The 22,325-nt window shown below is 42.1% G+C and overlaps 1 protein-coding gene across 1 annotated transcript in view; it reads left to right on the top strand.

Annotated features, from left to right (window-relative positions):
* The window catches only part of GFOD1 (glucose-fructose oxidoreductase domain containing 1), a 70,431-nt gene extending 52,530 nt beyond the window's left edge, over positions 1 to 17,901 (top strand). Inside the window, exon 2 of the mRNA XM_054059968.1 lies at positions 14,580 to 17,901. Within this exon, the coding sequence (XP_053915943.1) occupies positions 14,580 to 15,499 (920 nt within the window). The 3' untranslated portion in view covers positions 15,500 to 17,901. The remainder of the gene's footprint in view (positions 1 to 14,579) is intronic.
* The last annotated feature ends 4,424 nt before the right edge of the window (positions 17,902 to 22,325 follow it).

Here is a 22,325-nt window from a genome sequence, read left to right as displayed (position 1 = left end):
CTGAAAATGCCTTGTCCTTTCTGCCCTCTTTTTCCTTGGAGATCAGTGTGTTATGCAGCTTCTGAAAGGAAATGTAAGTGCAAGCGCTTTCTAAGAATTACTGACCTACTTTACAGGTATTTTATTCTTCACTGAATCAGAGAGGTACCCACAAGAGTGTAGGTGGATAAAAATTACATTCCTTCTACCCACTGTGGCGGAGGTAAGTGCAGGAATGCTTTCCCCTTTAAGTTTCTCCCCTTGGAACATTACTTCAAGTTCTGGGGCTTCAGAGGGCAGAAGTCTTGCAGACTTGCAGGCTTGCAGAGAGCTCAGAGCAGTACTGCAAGCTGGGCTATGCTTCTCCCATGACAGAAGGTCTGTCTGAAGGTGGCATAGCAAGAGGAACTACCCACGCTGACCTGTCTTTCTGGACCAGGTATCCAGCATGTACATGGTAAAACAAAACCAGTTGTGAATAAGGGGTCATTTTCCATTATATGCTTGTGGAGCATCTAGCACAAGAGGATCCTGGGATTACAATACAAATGCATCAAAACCAAGCATCAAGGTTGATGAAGAACACATTGAGTTGGGCTACCACAATTGACTAGATCCAGCCTAGTGAACATAACGGGGAAACTTTCAGATGTTGACATATTTTTAAACAGATTCTCAGTGGTGAGGAAGAGTTCCCAGTCTCCATGAGAGCAAGGCATGGAAAAGCATAGTGAAATATGTCTTCAGCTGCTACTGTAGGGTAGCTGCATCTTGTCCGGTGTACACTTAGCCAGCATCAATATGAATGGTATTTTCCAAGCAACCCTTTCAGCAGAATTAGTCTGTGGATTGACTGCAGACAGGGCAATCTGGCATCCAGGCGGATTGCACCCATTGAGTTGTGGGTATCTGAGTCAGCTCATTGGGCAGCTGCTGAGTCCATGGCTCTTGTATAAGCTCTGCAGTCTGGGGAGTATTTAATCAAGCATCCATCTTTCTTATGGACTCGGGGCTGGAGCCAGAGAAGCATGACATCAGCATCTCACATAGTTAAAATTGCTGATTCACTTTGATTCATCCTTGCTGCTGCTTTTCAGAATAAGTTTATGGCTCCTCTTTAGCAGCACTCATTTCTCTCTGACAGGAATAAGATTATCCAGGAAAGTATATCTGTTCAAAGGTACTACATTTACTACATGTACATATTACATTTTTTGAGGGACCTTTAAATTTATTTAGAAGTTTCTCAGAGAACTTGAGAATTAGGAAATAGTGTTGGCTGCAAAATTAATGGAAGTGCAGCTAGTTTAAACCTCGGCTTACTTTCATCCATTCACTGTTGTTCCATTGACTGCATTGCTCAAAGAACCTAACCAACAGCCTATGACTACTTTTCATTAATGGGATTAGAGCTGAGGTAAATTTGACCCGAGGCTTGCTGAGGCATGATGCCAACTCACCTGAAAGCTCACATTATCAAAATTCTCATTAACTGCAAAAAGGGAGTGGGCATAGAGTGAAGGAAACAGACCCAATAATGGCTAGGATAGAGCTGCGCTACTCAGCATTGATGCAGAGAGGTGGAGCCTTCTCTGAACATGTGTTTCAGCTTGTTAGTGTCCCAATAAAGGGTTTTCATTACAATCACATTTTATTTAAACTGTCTTGATTTTCTTACACAGGCCAAGCTAAGTTATTTTCTTCACCTGTGTGTTTTGCAGTCCTGATCCTTGTTGTTCTTGGCAAGATGTAAGAAGCGTCATTGGTCTGAGCAGAGGACTTAGACTGTGAAGTGGAGATGAGGAGCCATGAAGAATCAAACCATGGTCTCATCTATGAACAGTCTTAGGCAAATTTTAATGACCTGGGCAGGTGGAAAAATACTGTCTCTCAGACTGATTGTTGTGTATACGCTTTTGTAGTCTCCCAGGTCCTGGTGAAATGGCACATCAGAAACAGCAGGTAGAAAAGATACCCTCATGCCCCTTAGATGAAGTTGAAAGTTTGGTCCAACTGACCTGTTTCATCTTGACACCTTTTCCTTCTCAATTTTTCTCTTCCTCTCTGCTGCGGCCTTTCTTGAGAGCAGAGGAGTCGTACCAGCCTCTCCAGTCCTGCTGCTGATGCCAGTGGGTGAGCAGAGAGGGGACCTGCTGACACAATGAGTATGAAACCATTGAGAGAGCGTTCTCCTCCCCAGGACATGTGCAGCCTGGTGTTCATCCCTGCATAACTTCATATCACTCTGGAAAATCCGGTTCCTGGGCACACCCTCATGGGCTCTAGTAGGGTTTGCCTGGTTATTGTAAACTGACATTTCCAATTGCTTTGGTTGTGTATTTGAAAGAGAAGACCTGATATGAGCAGGTACATGCAGATGCACGTGGGGACACACAGAGTGTGTATATGCTTACTATTAAATGAAAGAAATGTCACTGCTCACCTCCACCTGCTACAGAGTTGTATTTAGGTATGTGAAAGGGGCTTTATCTCACATTCCTTTCTCTGCATGTGTGCTTATATCCTGAAGTCAAAAGCATGTGGTGGGATGGAGTTTTCAAATGCATCCAGTTATGTCAGTCAGTTATTAGGTGCTTTGGTGCCTGAAGTCAGTACAGTATTTGGAAAGGTGAGTAATGATTTTAGAACATTCCTTAATCACTTGAATCAGAAAATTGGGTCAAATTAGGCTCCATTCACGTGGCTGTGCAGGGCTGACACACATATTCTTCAGCATAGAGATCCTTCAAACTTCACTAGGCAGGAAAAGAAGTAGAAATATGCCAGCTGGAATTATTGCTGAGAAATAAGGTTAGGAAAAATGTTTGGAGCATAGTATGGGTTAAGTAGGTAGTGAAGCTGATGCGTCATAGAATCATAGAATCATAGAATGGTTTGAGTTGGAAGAGACCTTAAAGATCATCCGGTTCCAACCCTCCTGCCATGGGCAGGGACACCTCCCACCAGATCAGGTTGCCCAAGGCCCCATCCAACCTGGCCTTGAACTCCTCCAGGGATAGGGCATGCACAACTTCCCTGGGCAATCTCTGCCAGTGCCTCACTACCATCATCGTGAAGAAATTCCTCTTTCTGTCTGGTCTAAATCTTCTGTTCTCCGATTTATAGCCATTCCTCCTAGTCCTATTACTACCTGCCTTTATAAAAAGTCCCTCCCCAGCTTTTCTGTACACCCATAATCATCATGTAGAAAGGATCATATGAGGAATTGCAGTGCATCTCACACAGAGAGTATTGTTCAATGTTTACTGAAGAAAAACCATCCTGAAATACAGAGTGCAGGGAGAATACAGGGTTTCCTGCACAGTGATGCCATGTGAGATACAGATAGGGATCTGACACTGCAACTTGTAGGGTTGTCTTGGATTTCCTGTCACTTTCCTTGTCACTTGGCTGGCAAGATGTAATTTTTCAATGTTCATAAAGCTTCCTGAATCCTGTACAAATCTGCTAAAATAATGGCTGCATTAATTACTCACCATTATTAGTCTGATGTTTGTCTTTTGTCAGGTTTTTGTTTAGTACCTGATTACAACTTGCTAGTTCTAATGGGAACAGAAAGGGTCGCCAAAAGAAACATAAAAAAAAAATTAACTCTAATTATTAGCCATAAATTTATCTGACTCAGTAAGCATAAACAATTCTGTGATAGAAAGGCAAGCTGAAAGAATATTGAACTGCCTGGTTTCCTAATCCTCCCAAAGCCTTTACAACAGCTGGGCATTTAGTTGCTGTCAGCTAACACAAAAAGAAACATATTTAAATACAGATAATAATGCCTCAGGAGAATAGAGATCGACCATAGACTTTGACTGCCCTGTGATTTCATTACTGTGGAAGAGAAAGGTATTATAATATACTGGACTGATGGCATGCATTTTGCTCTAGAAATTGAATAGAGGGATTGAGAGTAATTGGAACAAATAAAGGACCAAATACAGACATTTTCACTGAGTTTTTATTGAGTCCTAAAACAATTAAAATTCCATTGAAATTAATGAGTGTTTGCTTGAATAACATCTAAGTAGAATGGTTTTCTTTTCCCAGCTTATCTGAGTACATAGTGGGAGTCTTTTGATATTTTTTCCTTGCATGGGGAAGCACTCAGTAGGGATGTGACCCTGCAGTGTTGGTGGGAATTTAAAGACATGAAAATTGAACAGAAATTTGAGAAAGCCTGCCTGCTTTGTCCCATATACTTTTCCCCAAGTGCATATAAGAGCATGGAAAGCATCCAAATAGGGCTCAGGGAATAGAAGTCTGAGCATGTTTCAGATGCCTGAACAGATAATCTCAGGCTGGGACCCCTGAAGCATTTCCTTGTGGTGTGCAAGTAGCCGGTTTGTCAGGGTGTATTTGCACCTTCTTTCAATTTCCCAGCAGTTAATATTTTCTATGTAGTTAAAAATATACTAAGTATTTCAGTCAGTGTTTTTGCTTGCATAGAGCAGTGTTTGGAATGACAAGCCAGGTGGGCTATAAACCAAACATCATACTCCAGAGCATGTTAGGAAAGGTTAGAGAATTTTGCTTTGCCTTACAAAGTGTGCATGAATACATAATAAAACAAGACTTCATTGTTTTCCTTGCTCTCAAGCACGTTGCCTATGGATTCAGTGATGCAGATGCTTTATACTTCCAAATCAAAGGACTCAACTAGCCAAACCAACAGAATAAGCAGTCAAAAATCCATGTGGATTTATTAGAAAATTACCTTCAAGTGAGCACATTCTCAAAATCATATGGATCATATGGTCTTTGAAGAACAGGTCATATATCATAGAATCACAGAATATCTCAAGTTGGAAGGTACTCAGAAAGGATCATGGAGTCCAGCTCCCTGCTCCTCACAGGACTACCTAAAATTTTATGAAGCAACCCTGAGTCCAGTGTCAAGCACAAAAGGATTAAATCTATTTAAAAGTGCCTTGAATACTGCTGCAGAAGTGTTTGTGTTTACAGCAGCAGTAACATATAGATAGATGACCTTTCCAACCCAAACTATTCTATGATTCTGTATGCACAGGTGTGGCCCCAGTCCATAGCTCTAATGACTGCTTCTGTGCAAATGAAAGTTAGCAGCAATATTAATACATAATGAAAATTGATGTCATCGGTACAATCTTCTCTCATCCTGGTGAAATGTCCTGTTTCTTCTTAGATGACTCTTATTTACCTGCAGGCGTCCTGGTGTCAGCAGGGGTATTTTCCCAGCCTAGGTACCACACCTCAGCAGCTATCTGTAAAGAACCAGGAATCTCTTTTTAATTTCAAGACGAACCAGTTCCCTGTTTTTCCATTTCCTTGAATGATTTTTACAGACCACTAGCCCAGCTGAAATCACTTCTGTAAGCTCATAGCTCATACCAACCTTCTTAGTTGCTGGGCCTGCTTGCAGTTCTCACACTGTTTGTGTGAGATGCGTGTCTTGTTAGCGGGATGAAACCCAAGCTGTCACTGGAGATGCTGCTCATATGTCACTAGCAGCAGGGTGTCTTCACAAGGTTTCTTTTCATCGTGCAGGTAGTCACTTGTATGAACTTCGGTTTAGTCTATGGTTACAGGGCAGCCAAGGCAGAGGCAGTCACAAACAGCTTTTTTCCCTCATGTGTTTGAATGTTTAAGTTTGTGTTTTCAAAGCAGTTGTGTGGAAAAGAGGTTATGTCAGTAAGGATAAGCCAGGCTAAGACCAGGCTCACGGTGGGATGCACTAGGGTCAGAAGTAGGTGCGTGAGCTGGGACTGTCATTTTGATGGTGGTGTGCACAGTCTAGCCATGAGTGTGTTCACTGTATAGAGTTTTTCATTTTATATTTGTGAAGCGTGTCTCATCCCAGTTGACTATAAAATATAACAGTGCATGTGGTCTTTTACTTCATACTATTTTGATGCAGAGGAAGAGATGCAGGGTATGTAAAGTCTCTATAAGCCATTGATTTTCTGTGGCCAAATGAGCTGTTGCTTGTCAGCAGGGTGCTGTATTACTCCCTGTGTGAATTCGCCGTCTGTTTCAGCTGCGAAGGAAAATACGTTCCTTCAGTCACTGTTATTTTGCTTCACACTTACAACAGACTAGGAATACACACATGCCCTGTTAATAGTCATCAGTTCATGAGATGGCTCATTATGCTATAGTAACTTGATTTTTTTGCAACAGCTATACATATCTGTGACGAATGAAGATTGCTTTGGCTAATGTTAGAGCTGTGACTAATGCCAATCTTGTTAGGCATTCATCATCCAGATTTATCTCCTTGTCAAAAGTTTTGTTAAATAAGGTTCCCTCAAAGAAACATTGTCTTGCCATCAGTTTTCCTCTGGCAGATGTATTGATTGAAATAAATGCGTTTTTCATGCCACTCAAGGAACTGAGTGGCAGATTGCACACTGAATGTGATAGATACAGCCATTGTTCTTACTGTTTCTATAATTAGCACTATATTGCAATATCGACATCATCATCGTCTAACAATAGCAGAGACACCTCTACATACTAATGAAAAGTCCTCATCCTATGTGAAAAGGTTTTCTGCTCACCTGAGTGATTGTTTTTATGAGATGGCCCAGAAATTTGCTCATTTCCCAGAGCAGAGCATCTTTCTGTGTGGTTTTCCGCTGCTCCTGCTGGAAATGTACATATCCATAATTATTTAGACTGTTTTCTGAGGGACTGAAAACCTTTTCATCATTATGCAGTATGTGATGCACACATCTCTACGTGTAATGCATCAGAAAATAGTATCAGCCCCATAGAATAGCCCATCCCAGTAGTATTTTTCTCTATCCTGATGTACATATTGGGTAATAGTTTAACTCACACACATATTACCATTTCAATTCTTGATCATCCTTCCCTCCTGTCCAGTCTCTGGGTACAGCAGGGTGCTCGTTTTCTCTGAAATGTATTTCTTTCTCCTCCATTGTTATTTTTTTCTGCGGATAAGATGTTAGTAGGGCTCACACAAATCTTGGACTGAAGGAGACCCTTTTACGATGGGCCTCTGAGGACTGGGGATGTTGCTGATACCGTTAGGGCTTGATGTGCAGCTCTTGGAGTGGCAGGAGTTGCTCTGGGCTGTTTGCACCAGCCTCTTCCAGTATCCTCCTTTCCACTTTGTAGCATTCTTCCTCCCTGTTTCCTCTCTCTTTCTCCATTCCCTCGACTACCTTCCCACTTTCCTCTGCTGTACCCCCTGCCACTGCTTGCGTACCTGAGTGGCTCCAGACCCCCGCTCTGACTGCGTGGTGTTCCCGTGGGAGCGCTAGGCATCAGGAGCAGGACTATGGGCTTCACCTGGTGGTTTGGATGAGCAGGTTGACAGTCCATTCTCACTGCTCCTTTCAACCAGATCAGCTTCTTATTAGTGAGCACGATATCCCTCTAGGCCTTACAGCAGTGTCACAAGACAGACAAACAAAAGACACACTTTTTGTGGAGACAACTGTTTGGAAACCATGCCTAGGGGCTTGGGCATTGCTTGCTGCTAAAAGCAAGGGGCCAAAGTATCCTTATAACCATCACCGGCAGCTGAGCAGGGAAGGAGTTGGAATTAAGAGGTACCGCTTACCAAGAAATACTCCACTGATTGAAGAGCAGTTCAGAAAATCATTATCTCTGGTGCTGAAGGCTGATTGCTTATCATGCGTGTAGCAGGCTAAACTGACTATACGTTTGCTGTATTTCTGAGAGGCTGAAGAGCCACCCCAGCTATCAAAACTTAAAAGAAATGAGCAGTGGCTGTATGAGCTACTGCCTTCAAATTCCGTAGTTGCATACAATTTCTGAGAGACATTCTCGATATGGTGTGTCTCTCCTGGGTACATCTGTTAGAAATATAGAATAATACCAAACTAGTTCGTTCCAATTCCAAAAGGGACCATGACTATGAGTTTATCTTAAAAACAGCTCTGAGACAGCAAAAATTAGAGCTTTTTGCTGTTTCACAAATATCTGCTTTTAGCTTTGCGGATCTTGCCTTGCAATCAACAGTTCAGTGCAGTTACAGCTCAGATAACTTGTATTTTCTTCTGGGTTTCTTAAGGAGTGATGAGTTTAGAAGGAAGAGAACTTCTTCATTACCAACCCCTGTTTTTATTCAGAATCTTCAAGCATTGCCGTGAGTCAGTGTAGATAACAGATTTTTTTGAGGTCCTGGCTAAATTACAGCCTCCAGATATTGTATCTTTTGCAAATTCTAAAGAAAGGGATAGAAGAGAATGGTTCAAATAGCACTCAGGATTTCTGAAGTCATTACTACTGAGGGAAAAACCAATTCTGTATGGGTTTGAATATAGGTATGAAGCAGAATCCATAGAAATAGAAAGACTCTTTCTGAATATCCCATGGGGTTTGAGTAGTACTGTCTGCTAATACGATTATTATCTCAAACAGATCTCTGTCTAGGATGAGAGTGTGCAAAATACACAGTTCTACTGATAGTCGGCTTATATCAAACATCAATTTAGCTGTAGGGAGCCACATGCGAGCTCCTGGTGCCTAATGTAGTTTCTGAGATGGTTTCTGTGCAAAACCATGGGGTTGCTAATGTGTGTACATCTGTGCAGAAAGGCAAAGTGCCATAAATCAACTATTTAAATGAGAGTTAATGATTTTGGATTTAAGCTGTTTGTGTTGACTATGTTTTTTGATATATTCCTAAGGAAAAGTCTTTTGTCAATATGGCCAAAATGAGTGATTTACAGCAAAGTATAGCCTTTTAACTAAACTTGCTTCTTTTTGTTCGTTGACATTAGTATGACGTTAAGTTGACATAAAAGTATCTGCATATCTTTTTTTATAAAAGTGTTGAATATCTCGGTTTATTTTTTCGGTGCTACAAAGCTGGAAAACTGTGAATGAGATACTCCTCATTCATGTGTTAGATTAAACTATTTTTTGTTTGCAAACCATGTGAAACTACATTAGTATGGATACCATGATGTCATTACAACTGATAATATGTATACTAATAATACAGCACCTTTTGTTGCAACATGTCTTACAAGCTGTGAACAGAACTGAGTGCCAAAGATGATTTCCCTTCTGATTGCATAGGATACAAAGAGTCACAACAGGAGCTGCAGTGGTCAGAATCAGAGAAGAAAAATTTGCTCATGTTTATTGTAACCCTGTTAATGTTAATGGTGATTGCCACCACTTCGAATGTAATTTTCTATCAGCTATTTTTTTTTAAATGTAGAAGTAAAGATACTGTGATCTTATACAAATGTTTAATATCGTCCTCTTGAAATAACCTGGTAAGCACAGTCCTCCTCCTCTCCTGTATGTGCTGAAACTCTCAGGCTATTCTTTCAGTGTTGACAGTTCCTCTTTTGCTTTAGAAATGTCCTTTTTTTTTTTTTGCTGACTAATTTAGCTTTGTGCACCAAAACCTTATTTTGCCCTTCCTCTCACCTCCCTCCTAACCAAGAGCAATAGGTAGTGGCTGCTAGCTAATGAATTTTCTGGTGCCAGTGGAGGTTTTGATAATATGCCCAGACTCCAAATAGAGCCTTTTTTATTTTTTTGTGAATAGGAGGAGGAGCAAATATCTTATTGGAGTCTCATGTTCTGAGCCAAATAAATAGAGGACGAGTCTTGCTCCAGTTCAATGACAGATACGGTTTTTTTTCTGTTTAAATGTTTCTGTCCTTATTTGAAATAACCAGAGCAGATGGGAAAAAAAGCTGACATTGCAGGTTTCAGAACTGATGAAGCCTGTGCCCCTTACAGCTGCTTTGCTCTCCCTGTACCGAGGGCGCAGGAGTTTTGCTTGGTTTTAGGGTGTGCAGCACAGGGACATTATAGAGATGAGGAAGCTTGGGCTGCTGGTAGCCAGGGAGCTAAAGCCCTCTGTAAAATGAAGAGCTGCAAACTCCAGGCATTTCAAAATCTTATACTAGCTCTTTACTCTTCCCCTATATGTACATGGAAAAAAAGATTAAAGACTACTACTGTGGGCTGTATCTACTCGCCACTCATTTCTGGGCTGTTAAGCTTCCAAAATTATCTCCATATCACAAGGGCTTCCTTTTCTAAAATGAAGACTAAGGTTTTCAAATAAATCACATGGCTTCCTGACAAAAATAATAACTGTGAGGTGGGTGACAGGACATTAGACCATGGTTAAAATTTGACTTTCCAGCACAAGGTGCTAGAGAAATCTTCACTCAAACAAATGGTAGCATCAATTACAGCATAGACAACTTTTTTTTCTGTTTGCTCAGCAGCTTCTAGAGAGCTGGTTAGACAGCTACGTCTTCAGAGAAGATCAGTGCTCTTAAATAACTTTCTTAAAATAAATCCAGATTGGTATCTAAATTTTTGAGATTTGTCTTGGAGGTAGTCAAGATGGACCATTCTGCTTCTTTGTGAGACACTGAGAAGTGAGCAGACACTAGTGTTAGTAGTGGTTTTGTGACATGGACCTGCTCTGGAAACCTTGGTTGATTTTAAAGAGGAAATAGCAGTTGTCAGGTGTTGCCATCTTTTAGTCTTTAGCAACCAAACCTAGAACTCAAATTCTCTGGTATCGTTTCTGGACTTGTGTCTCATCACATTTGTAAGGACTGCATGAGTGAGTTGTACCTAAGTCATTGGCTGAGGAATCTGGTCTCTCTCATGGGTGCATAACCAAGCAGAGAGGCTGCAGTGAAGGCTGTGTGGAACCCTCAAAAAGAATGACATGTACATAAATTATTTTTCTTCTTCATTTTTCCTAAGAACTCAAGAAGTCAATGCTCAGAAGTTACCTGTAGTATTGTAGACCAGATTTCTTGATATACATGGAAGGGGTGAGATGTATTCAACTCCGTTGCTTATCACCACAGAAAAATGCATTGCACTTTCTTGCTGAAACAAGCCAATTGCACTTTGCTGCTTTGATGTAATTAATGAAGTTTTTGTTCATTGCTGTGGTATGATTTTCAAAGATGTTGGGCTATGTCAAAAGAAGCGTGGCCAGCAGGTCGAGGGATGTGATTCTGCCCCTCTATTCCTCTCCTGTGAGACCTCATCTGGAATATTGTGTCCAGTTCTGGAATCCTCAACGTAAGAAGGATATGGAGCTGTAGGAACGGGTCCAGAGGAGGGCTACAAGGATGGTCAGAGGGCTGGAGCACCTCCCATAGGAGGACAGGCTGAGAGAGTTAGGCTTGTTCAGCCTGGAGAAGAGAAGGCTCCAAGGAGACCTTATAGCGACCTTCCAGTACTGGGAAGCTGGGGAGAGACTTTTTTACAAAGGCTTGTAGTGATAGGACTAGAGGCAATGGGTGTAAACTGGAGAGGGGCAGATTTAGACCAGACATAAGGAAGAATTTGTTCGCGATCAGGGTGGTGAGGCACTGGCACAGGTTGCTCAGGGAAGCTGTGGCTGCCCCATCCCTGGAGGTGTTCAAGGCCAGGTTGGAAGGGGCCTTGGGCAGCCTGATCTAGTGGGAGGTGTCCCTGCACACGGCAGGGGAGTTGGAACTGGATGATCTTTAAGGTCCCTTCCAACCCAAACCATTCTATAATTCTATGAGTCTGTGTGTGAAACAGCAAAACACACTGATAGAATGACAAGTGGTAACAGCTTATCTTTTTTTGGAGAGTCTTGTTTGAAAGTAGACAGGATTAGACCCTAACCCCAGGCCAGGAGAAGAGGGGGGGTCTGTTCCCACAGAATCCTCCTGCAGCACCTGCAGTCAAGAGCACACATTTTCAGGAGGCTGTCAGTGTTGGGAAGGGAGGTTTTTCTTGCACACTGCCCTCTGCTCTGCCTATCCTTGCTTTGGAGAATGGCGCAAAGGGAAGGTGCCTTTTTCCCCTCTCCTTTTGAGGAGGGAGCACAGGGAAGAGAGCAGAACGCTACAGTGTTTTGATCCTTCTGTTTCTTATTCTAGTTGCATAAACACAACAGAGTATTTCTCTAAATTAAATTAAGCAAACCTTTCATGTTCTCTTCCTGCTTCAGGAAAGCTAATGTGGCTGCTTGCAGATTTGCAGCTACAGGGAAGACAAAGATCTGTTGTGTGCACAGACTCAAGTGCCGAGCACTGTCATGCTGAAAGAACCTGCATGAGCTTTAATAGAGTATAAAAGCTTTCTGGGCACCAAGCAAAAATCTATTTAAATCCCTGACAGGGATGAGAGCACAGCATGTATTATCAGCATATGCACAGAGACGGGAAGGCTCTCAAAACATTTGTGTTTTGGATTTGCTGTAATTAAAAGGTTTCAACCTTTCCAAAAAGGTTGAAATGGTGGAAGGAGTAGGTATAAGACTTCACCTTTTCCCTTTCTCGATATAAATATTTAAGGCTCTTTGTTTTCCTTTGCATGCATGCCTTACTTACATTGATCCTAATGGCATGCTTCCTGAAACTAAGTGATGCAAAAACCCATAGGCTTCGCTTTCGTATTTATAATTATCATTTGGTACTCAGATTGTGACAGTCCCGAGTATTCCCTGCCCCACACAGTGAAGGATTGACCCCCCACTGTGCACAGCACTGAACACACAGCAAAAAGATTGTCTCCAGGCTGCAATTCCTCCTGAAAGCAGACCCTTTTCCTCATGAGCATATGTGTAGAGCTGCATATCTTGAGAGATTAGTGCCTGCACAGACCCCAGATAAAATGCGACAGGCGTCTGTGAGGCAGAATGACGCAAGCTGAACTGGAGCAGAAAATGATGCTTGTGGATCAATGGTGAATAGGTCAGGTGATGACGTAGTACGTATGGATTCTTTAGGGGGAAAATGACTATTTCAGGAAGATTTGACTATGGGTAAGTTTTGTCTAAGGTTTCTATTATTTTGATAATTAACTTGGCAGACTAAAATCTCTCTGCCAAGAGTCTGTGTAAGTCAAGGAGGACTGTTATATTAGTGATCTATATCAACTGGCGTAGCTGGAGCTACCAGTTAGAGGAATATAGGGCAGGTGGATGAATGCTTTCTCCAATATCAAACATGCAGAAAAAAATTATTCAGGTGCAGGAAAAGAAGTGCTGTAAGGTTGAAAATGTCAACTCAGTCACTGGTAGCACTCTGTAATGATGAGAGAGAAAAGTGAGAAAGGAAAACCATGGCCACTGAATAGAGGATTCTTGCCTAATGTAAGAGGAAAGTGAGTACGTCTCTATTTATCTGATTAAGTGGAAGGTGAATAGGAGCAAGTTAAAGGAAGATCTTTCCCTTCTTGACTGTTAACTAAATGTGACTGACACTTCAGTGGTGACAGCCCTCCCTCCAGTTTCAGCTACTCGAATAGCCACAAACACTGCGAATAGGCAGTGTGGATAAGCTGGTTATTGAATGTTTGGACTGTGACCCCCTTCTTCTTATAGTCAGGCTGTTAAATATTCATGTAAGTGGGTTTAGACAGATCCCTGCCATCTGTCTGTATTTGTATGACTTCATCCAAACAGCTCCAAAACATGTAAAATTTTATCCTCACAACAGCTCCTTAAAGAAAAAAGGATTTCTCACCTATCTGAAGGGAAAAGGAATCAAAACACAAAGTGATTTAGTGAATAACCAGATATATTCTTCTGGACTCCAGCACACAGGATCGAAATTCAGCTCTTTTAAATGCCAGTCCCAGCTATAGCCCAAGACTCTAAAGGCACAGATTGTATTTAGTGCTAGAAGGTGTTGTATAGCTCACCTCATATTGCTTATTAAGCTTAAAAAAATCTTTGTATGCAGCTGAAAGGGAATCTGTTACTATGTTGTATGGGTACAGAATGAAAGTATTTGACTAGGAGAAATCAATACTAAAGCCATTACTCAGGCATGTCAGCCGGCACTGCATTCAGTTGCACACCTTGATGGCCACATAAAACAGGACTGTCGTGCAAGCTTCAGTAAACAGTGTGTCCATATGGGCAATTCCGTGAGGGAACAGATTGTCACAGCTACGTCTGACCTGTTTTAGAGCAATCATGGCTCTCCCGGCACCGCGGATGCACTGTTGACATTTCAGCAGAGCTGCTTCCAAAAAAATGAGTGCTATTGTTGAATAGTGTGGCATTTTATGAGTGAGAAGCAATTTCTACCTTTTAAATCAAGTAATAATCCCAGTAGTTCTCCCTCTCTCCAGTCAGAGCATCTTAAGCAGTCTGAACAGGAAGGGTGAAGGGACAACAACATTGAGAAAACAAGCCCAGACTTTTCAGTGTACCTACATGAAGTTGCTGTTTACATGCAGTCACGTTACCCATCTGCTTCAGGGATTTGAATCAGAAGCTTGGATTCAGCTCTCAGAAACCTATACAGAGGCAGGTTATCACAGAAAAGACGCCTGTGAGATGAGATTATTTGCTTATCCGTCCAAGCCCTCACCTTTGTGCTATTTTTAGGCATGATTACATTTTGAAAATAAAAAGGGATACATTTTCACGGAGGTGCTCAAGAAACTCTTAGATACATTTTGGAAATGTGACAGAGGGGATCTCTGTGCCTTTAACACCATATTAAAATGTTTTCTTCTTTCCAGGATCTTTCTCGTTGGCTTAGTCTTTAAGAATAGCTTTGAGGTTCTCAGCTTACTCTATCCATATGTTTTTATTGATGATTTTCTTTTAAACTGTTTTGCAGGCATTGGAAAAAATGTCATCTGTGACCGAACGGCGACCCCCCTGGATGCCTTTAGGATGATGACCGCAGCTCACTATTACCCAAAGCTCATGAGCGTCATGGGGAACGTTTTGCGCTTCCTCCCTGCTTTTGTGAAGATGAAACAGCTGATCCAGGAGGGTTATGTAGGGGAGCTGCTGGTGTGTGAGGTGCAGGTTCACAGTGGAAGCCTGCTAGGCAAAAAGTACAACTGGAGCTGTGATGACTTGATGGGAGGTGGGGGCTTGCACTCAGTTGGCACCTACATCATTGACCTCCTGACCTTCTTGACCAGCCAGAAGGCTGTAAAAGTGCATGGGTTGCTCAAGACCTTCGTGAAGCAGACAGACCACATCAAGGGGATACGACAGATCACCAGCGATGACTTCTGTACGTTTCAGATGGTCCTGGAAGGGGGCGTGTGCTGCACGGTGACGCTCAACTTCAATGTCCCGGGGGAGTTCAAGCAAGACATTATTGTGGTGGGTTCAGCAGGACGACTGATTGTAATAGGCACTGATCTCTATGGACAGAGCAACAGCTCTCCTCAGCGGGAGCTTCTGCTGAAGGACTCCACGCCAGTCAGCAACTCCTTACTTCCAGAGAAGGCCTTCAGTGACATCCCGTCCCCCTACCTCCGGGGCACCATTAAGATGGTTCAAGCAGTCCGGCAGGCATTTGAGGATCAGGATGACAGGAGGACCTGGGACGGGAGGCCTCTTACGATGGCTGCCACTTTTGATGACTGTCTGTATGCCCTGTGTGTGGTGGACACCATTAAAAAGTCAAACCAGTTGGGGGAGTGGCAGAACATTTCAATCATGACTGAGGAGCCAGAACTGAGCCCGGCATACTTAATCAGCGAAGCCATGCGGAAGAGCAGAATGTCTCTGTACTGCTAGCTCCCCTGAGCTCCTAGGAGAGAAAAGGAACCAGGCAGCTCTTGAAGGAAATGGTAATTCAGCCTCTGTGAAGGGCTTGGGCATCTTAGAAACAGCTGAGGATACAGGAGAAGGAAATACAGTGTTTGAATCAACTAAATCTGTTGGTGGCTAAGTGCTGAAGTGATAAGGTCGTTAAGAATGCCCAAATCAGATAGGAGACCTAAGAGCTGATGTTAATTAACTGTTTTAATAACAGTATTAGCTGGCTGATGGGAAAGGTATGTCATGGACTCATCTCCTGCTTGCAGGTGCTTTAGATTATCCAATTGTGTTTACTGTGAAAGGTTGGGAAGATCCTTTTAGATTTTCCTTACCTACCAGAGGGCTGTGAAAGTACTGTCATGTCGTTAAATTTTCTGTACTGTCTGACATGAATGGTTTCTACCATGACAGCTGACACCACCGCGCTGTAGTACTACACCTCTAACCAACACACAGAATAATAGGACTTGGTGTGAAAATGTTTTGTGATATGGAAATTCTTGGCAGCTCACTTTTCATACAGCTTGCTAGGAGCTTCTCTGTGTTGGTTTAGCTAGTTGGTTTTTGTTTTTTTTTTTTTTCATTTAAAGCACAATTAAGTAGAAAAATTTGTGGCTTTTAAAGCAGTTCTCACCCACAGTTCATATGGCCCGGTACTGGGGGAGGGAGGGTCTTCTGTGAGCTCCCAGTAAGCTTCAGTATTAACTGCACAGATTTGCTAATTAAAATGGGTTGTGCAAAACCTTCATGGACGGCAAGTGGCATCAAAAAGTAGTGATAGTGGGTTTTATTATACAGCTGAACTCAGGCTAGTCCTCTGAAGGTTTACACACAATTTCCCGGGTCTGGGACTGACTTTTGAGTGAATCCATCACGCGTATTGGTTTTAGATGGAAAACAGTAGAAATCCAAGCTGGAAATATATGATGCTTAGGCTGGTGATGTTCTTTTAAACCTTTGTGAACTCACACTTGAGAGATGCACACCAACAACTACTTTCATATAGCTCAACCCAGAAGTTTTCACCATCACCCAATGGTGAGTGCGAGTGAAAAACAAAAAAGATGAGAAAATTTCCCCTCCATTTCCAGGGAAGAAGTTATACGACTCCCACCTCTTCACCTCCTTACAGTGGCCAGCTTCTGGTACTGTAGTAGTCATTCCCTGTCATCAGTGCAGGGGTGGACAAACTCTTTTGATATGTTTGTCCTGTTCTTCTTTTTAATATTTTGGATTGCAGTCTTGAAATAATATATTCTTCTGAAAATATATTCTTGAAAGAATATAGAGAAAGGCACTTGAATTATCCCTGTCAACAGGGATACTGCTTTTCTGCGTAAAGCTGCTCCAGTGCTTATGTGTTAGTTTAGCTAGTTGTTTTCCATGTGAGGACTCAGTTCATCTGAAGTTTAATATACAAGGAGGTCCCCATTGGACATTCCTGTCCTCCTCCTTTGCAGGGAATCTCAGCTTCTAAATTTCTAGATGGCTTAAGTTATGAAACTTGACTCCCACACCAAAATTGCTAATGTGCTTAATTTTTGAAGAGCATGTGTCTGACCTTCCATGAAATATTCCCCAAAGTGTAATAGTGTGACTGATGAAGGGATAATGTAATACTGAAAAACCACACCCAAAAGGAGAATTGTTTCTATCCATATTGTTCTGCCAGTTCTAGCATCTGTCTTTGGGGCTGACCGCTTCTGCTAAGACCTCAGGCAAGCTTTCATCGTTCCTTATTGGAAGCAGCCCTTGACAAGTTCGGATGTTTTTCCAAAACATGGATTTCTCTGAGAATTCCAGAGGCAATATCTGTGCCAACAGGAATTTCCCATTATGATGTGGTGCACTGTGCTATCCAGTTGCTGCCCTGAAAAATATACGGAGATATACAGAAGAGAGAATTTGATCAAGAAATCATCCCTCTCTCTCCCCTGGAAAATGGAATTAACCCCAAGGTTATCAAGAGAATTTTCCTATAGTAAAGCAAAAGCCATTTATCAAAAATAGTGGCTAGTTCAAGTCATGAATACAAGCCCGGTGGATAATTAACCATGGCTAGTGAAACATCATCCAAAGCTTGACCAAAACATTTGTGAGTCTTGCTTCTTAGTGATTTGGCCATGGTGCTGGAATCACTTATGTCTTTGCACCTCGTTTTGGTTCACAAACCTTGACAGTTTTTTCCTGTCTGTGTTTACTTTTTTTTCTGTGTCTTTGTGGGTTTTGTGGTGCCAGCTGGAAGAAGATACGCTGGAATCCCTACCCCTGCAGTGATAAGTCCCCAGGTGAGACACAGTGTCTAGGGATAGTACTACTGAGCTTAACCTTTCTGTCTGGGATCCAAAGGTTTAGGTGACGGGCATCATCCATCCTCTCTGCAGCACAGGTAGTGCTGCTGAGCAGAAGGAAAATCTAATGCCTTGGTTACGTAGCTGTCTGATGCTAGTATTAGTACTGGCTTGCAAATAGGTTGAATCCTGTACAGCTCGTGCGACCACAGTGCTGGCCGCAGAGAGGCAGGCAGAGTGAGCAGGGACAGGGTGAGACCTCCTCTTTTGATGGCAATAGAAATCCTGTGCTAGATTTAGGTGAAAGCTGGTACCTAACAGGGATGGCAGCAGTAACTCCCTGTGTTCAGGATTGTATGACAGTTTTTCCATTCTCTAGGTAGTGAAGGCACAGTAGTGTCAAATGTAAAGATACTGAACTTCTGTCTGTCTGAGAGCAGGAACTGGTTTATTTATAGAATGTGTATTATTATTCTGATCAATTGTTACTTAACAGTAAGTTAAGATCTTTCTTGGCAGAGTCAAGCCCTCTGCTCTTTTGATAAAGTAGAAACTGAATTGCCCTCAGGACCCTCTGGAGTTCATGCTGGGTCTTGAAATTTGAACAGCATATAGCAGAGATGTACTTGATTGAACTCAAAAGTGGTACCACACCAGGAAACATATATTTGGAATTGCACTTTTAATGCTGTTCTTCAGTGCTATGCCACAAGGTTTGAGATGAATGCTGCTAGAATTGGTGCAGGCCTGCTGGCCAAACTGTGGCTACTGCTGGAATCTACAGTAGCCTCCAAATGAGCTCATTCATACACTAGGTAAGAAATGTTCATTCCTTTTCCCCAGGGCTGCTGTTGGAGAGCCTCTTTCCTTTGCCATCAACCTTGCACACAGGATACTGAACATTATGGTCTGTTGCCAAATACAGAAAGAGCCAAAGGGGAGAGCCCAGGAGAAATGCTCTGCTGCTCTGCAGAGGTCTGTTCCAACGCTGGGGCAGTCAGTTGACAGGCGGTCTTAATTTTTTTAAGAATTGCATTGGGGTCCACACTGGGGGTAGAGCAGCCCTACCCTGTGTGACAGCAAGGCACAGCCCTTCTGTGCCATGGTGACAGCCGCAGGGAGTGACAGGGAGGTGTGCTTGCAGTCTGGTACCTGTATGCCTGCACCAACAGGGAGAACATGCTGGTCAGGTGGAGGATGAAGGTCTGCACCTCCTGAGGGTGACAACAGCACTGTGGTCCCACCTCTGTATTTGGGAGCCCAAGAAGGGACCCTGCCCTCGAGGGAGCAATATTCATCCTGTACTCCTGTGCACATCCTCAGTGCCAAACGCAGTGGGGTCCTAGATGGAGGCATAACAACTCTGCAGGGGCTTGGGGTTTCCTATATCAAATATCATGCATGTTTTAAATTAGTAGTACTTTAGCTGTGTAGTTAGAAAATACCAAGTAGGGATAATGCGTCCTTACCCATGCAGCCAATATGGCAGAGAATCGGGGCATGCATAGACAAGTTTAGGCTTAGGATGGGCTGCTGTGGAGTTCATCCTTTGCTTTGGCTGAAAGCATGAGAAATTCCTGCCAGCCAGAATAGGGCAATCAGAGGCACTCTTCACTTTGTACTTAGTGTTTCCTTCTTTTGGATAGCTTTCGAATCTGTGACTGTACAAGCGAACAGCTGTGCTGGAAGTTCAGCCCTTTGAAAAAGGAGGCTTTTCTATTGCGTGTGGCCACAGTGCAGTAACAATTAAATTTCTCTCTTACCTTGCTTATTTCTGTGTCCATACAAATGTGGAAAAGACCTGGGCAATTTAAAATTACTCATTTCTCTATCAAAGAAAAAGGTTTTTTTTTTATTTAAAGGGTAAAGGTAAACATAGTATCTTGATGGTGTCTTTGCAGAGATTCAGAAATTACTGACCTCAGAATTTCTTGTTGCTGGGAATTTTTATATTTGACTTTTACCTATGGTCTTCAAAATAAAATATCACAAATTATGAAGTCATCACTGTTAAATTTTGTATTTACAAGGGTTTAAAAGTACCAAGCAGACTTTTGGCTTTGTACAGATGCTCAGCACTGTTGTGATGTTCCAGTGGCCCAGTGATGTACTCTAAAGTACTTATGAAACTCAACACTGGACTGTTTGACCTCTGCAGTGCTCTCTGGGTATCTAGGACTAGTTGTGAAAGGGCAGAATTGTTCAGGACAGCCGTTTCTTGTTGTTGTTGAAGTTGTTACTTGTGGGGAGCAAAGTTTGTAAATTTTAGAGATGAAGTATGACTGAATAATAATTGGCAGTCTTATCTGCTTTAAAATTTCCTCTCTCTTCAACTGCTGGATGAAGTCTGTCCAATAAACATAATTTCCTCTTAAGAATAACTGCCCAAATCAATTTACTCGTGAAAAGAAGAAATTTTAAGTAGATGGGACTGTACATAATGCAGCATTCATGAACCGATGTCATAACCTCATGACTTACTGAAGCCAGAGCCCAGGCAAGTAGTGACTTTTCCAAAGCTGCCAAATCGAAACCTTGAGGCTGGGGAATGAAGGGCATCATCTTATGTCAAACTGAAGTAGCTTTTATTCAGCATTTTCACTTAAATGAATAAACAGAATGACTATACTCAATCCAAAACTGAACACAAAACTGAACACATATTTGTAGAAGGTCATTTACTTTTTTTCTTTTGGGATTAAGTTCCATTTTTAAAGAATGCTGGTTTGAAATGAAAAGTTTAAAAAAAAAATCCATCTTATGTTCTGGCATTTGTGAAATTAACTGTTTGGGATTGGAGGTGTGAAGTTTTGGTTGAGTTTTTATTTGGTTGGTTTGGGTTTTTTTTAAGTTCATACTTTACAAAAATCCCATCATTAAGTTCAGTGAATGTCCATTAGGAATGTTCAGTGAATTCAGCTGCCCTTGGGCAGGTTTGGCTCAGAACCTGCAGCCTCACAGTGTCATGCAGTGACCCCATTTCTAGCATCTGAATTTGGCCATCTGGGTTTCATTTGTGTCCTCTTGTGGCAGCGGGAAAACTGGTTCATTACATGGAGCTGGCTACAGATAATCAAGATTCTTTTGCAGCAGTGCCAACCATCGTCTTTAAAGGCATTTAACTCCATGAACTTGTTTACCATGGTTATTTATGACCTTCCAGCCATGTGCTGTCCATTACTTCCTTTCTTTTTACACCAGCTGTCAGACTCGCTTCCCTCCCCTTTCTGTTTCTCATTCCATTGCAATCCACGAGGGAGTCTCCCTTGTTCCCTACTGAGCTCATGCTCAGTCTGTGTTACACATGGCATACAGGGTGACTAACCTACAACTTGAAGTAACTTCTAACACAGATTCAATAAAGAATATATTAACACCGCAACTGCTCAAGTACGTGGCATATCAAATGCCCAGCCAGGGCAGGAATTAAAGCTCCCTGCTGTTCTGTGCTTCACAGGTGACACTTAGTGTTTCTCTCTCTATACTGGCTTTCTTTTATTTGATTTTGAAAATGAGAGTATGTTCAGTTTGATGTTGTGTCGATATTAAGTATATATTTATTGTTTTTCATACATACATGCATATATATAAATGCTATATATATATAATGTCAACGCATGGACATATGTACAGTAGATATTTTAAAGAGCTATTTATCGAGAAAAGTAAGTGTTATAAGTAAACAGAGTTTATATTTTATATATTATGTAGATAGAAAAAAAAGTGGTTAAATTATAGTAGGACTTTTAGGGGTGGGGGGTGGGTTTGGACAAACGGGAAGGGCTGTTTCTAGCATTTTAAATAGCCAAACTACTTTGTACGGAAGCTGCCTGCTGTGCCTCTCAGCTGCAATCTCTGTTTGTTTCTTCTTCTGGAAGATGATGTGCATTGTTACTTTTACATTGCTTGGGGAATGTAGTTAGTTTATTCTCAGCCAACTGGTATGTGCTGCTTAAAACATGGTTTCCTGCTGTTCTGCATATTTGCATTGATGGAATAAAAGGATCTTAACTGGCAAATAAAGATGTAAAAGGATGTGATCTCAGCTGTCTGTCATTTTTCCCCACTTTTGTATTGGTGGGGAACAGAAATAACTGTCACCTTTGCCTGGTTTCTGGCCAGTTTGTTGAATTCAACACATCAGAGTAAAATACACGGCTTCATGCTTGGGGGTGGGAACTATGGTGGAGGGAGAGAAAGGAGAAGGTTTAACACTAGGCTGTATGAAGGTTTAATGTTATGACAAGGAATGAATTTGCCTGCTGGAGTGATGTGTCCTGAGCAGACACTTTTATTGACAAAGGATGCGAGTATATCCAGTGGCATAGCAAAACAGGGGCATTGGACACCCAAGCTGAGCACAGCGTGGAGATCTTTTCTCCTGGACTTCCTTTTCCTCCCACATCTTTTCTCTCTTCCTTTCTTCAGCACAGCCTGGAGATCCTCCTTCTACCTCTCCATTGCTGTCATGGGATGCCTTTGCCTTCCCCGTCCTGAGCTCTCTTCAGCGA

This window comes from Cuculus canorus, chromosome 2, assembly GCF_017976375.1.
Source record: "Cuculus canorus isolate bCucCan1 chromosome 2, bCucCan1.pri, whole genome shotgun sequence".
Classification (NCBI taxonomy): Eukaryota; Metazoa; Chordata; class Aves; order Cuculiformes; family Cuculidae; genus Cuculus; species Cuculus canorus.
Note: the sequence above shows the minus strand (reverse complement) of the source record. Positions and strands in the feature narration are given on the sequence as shown.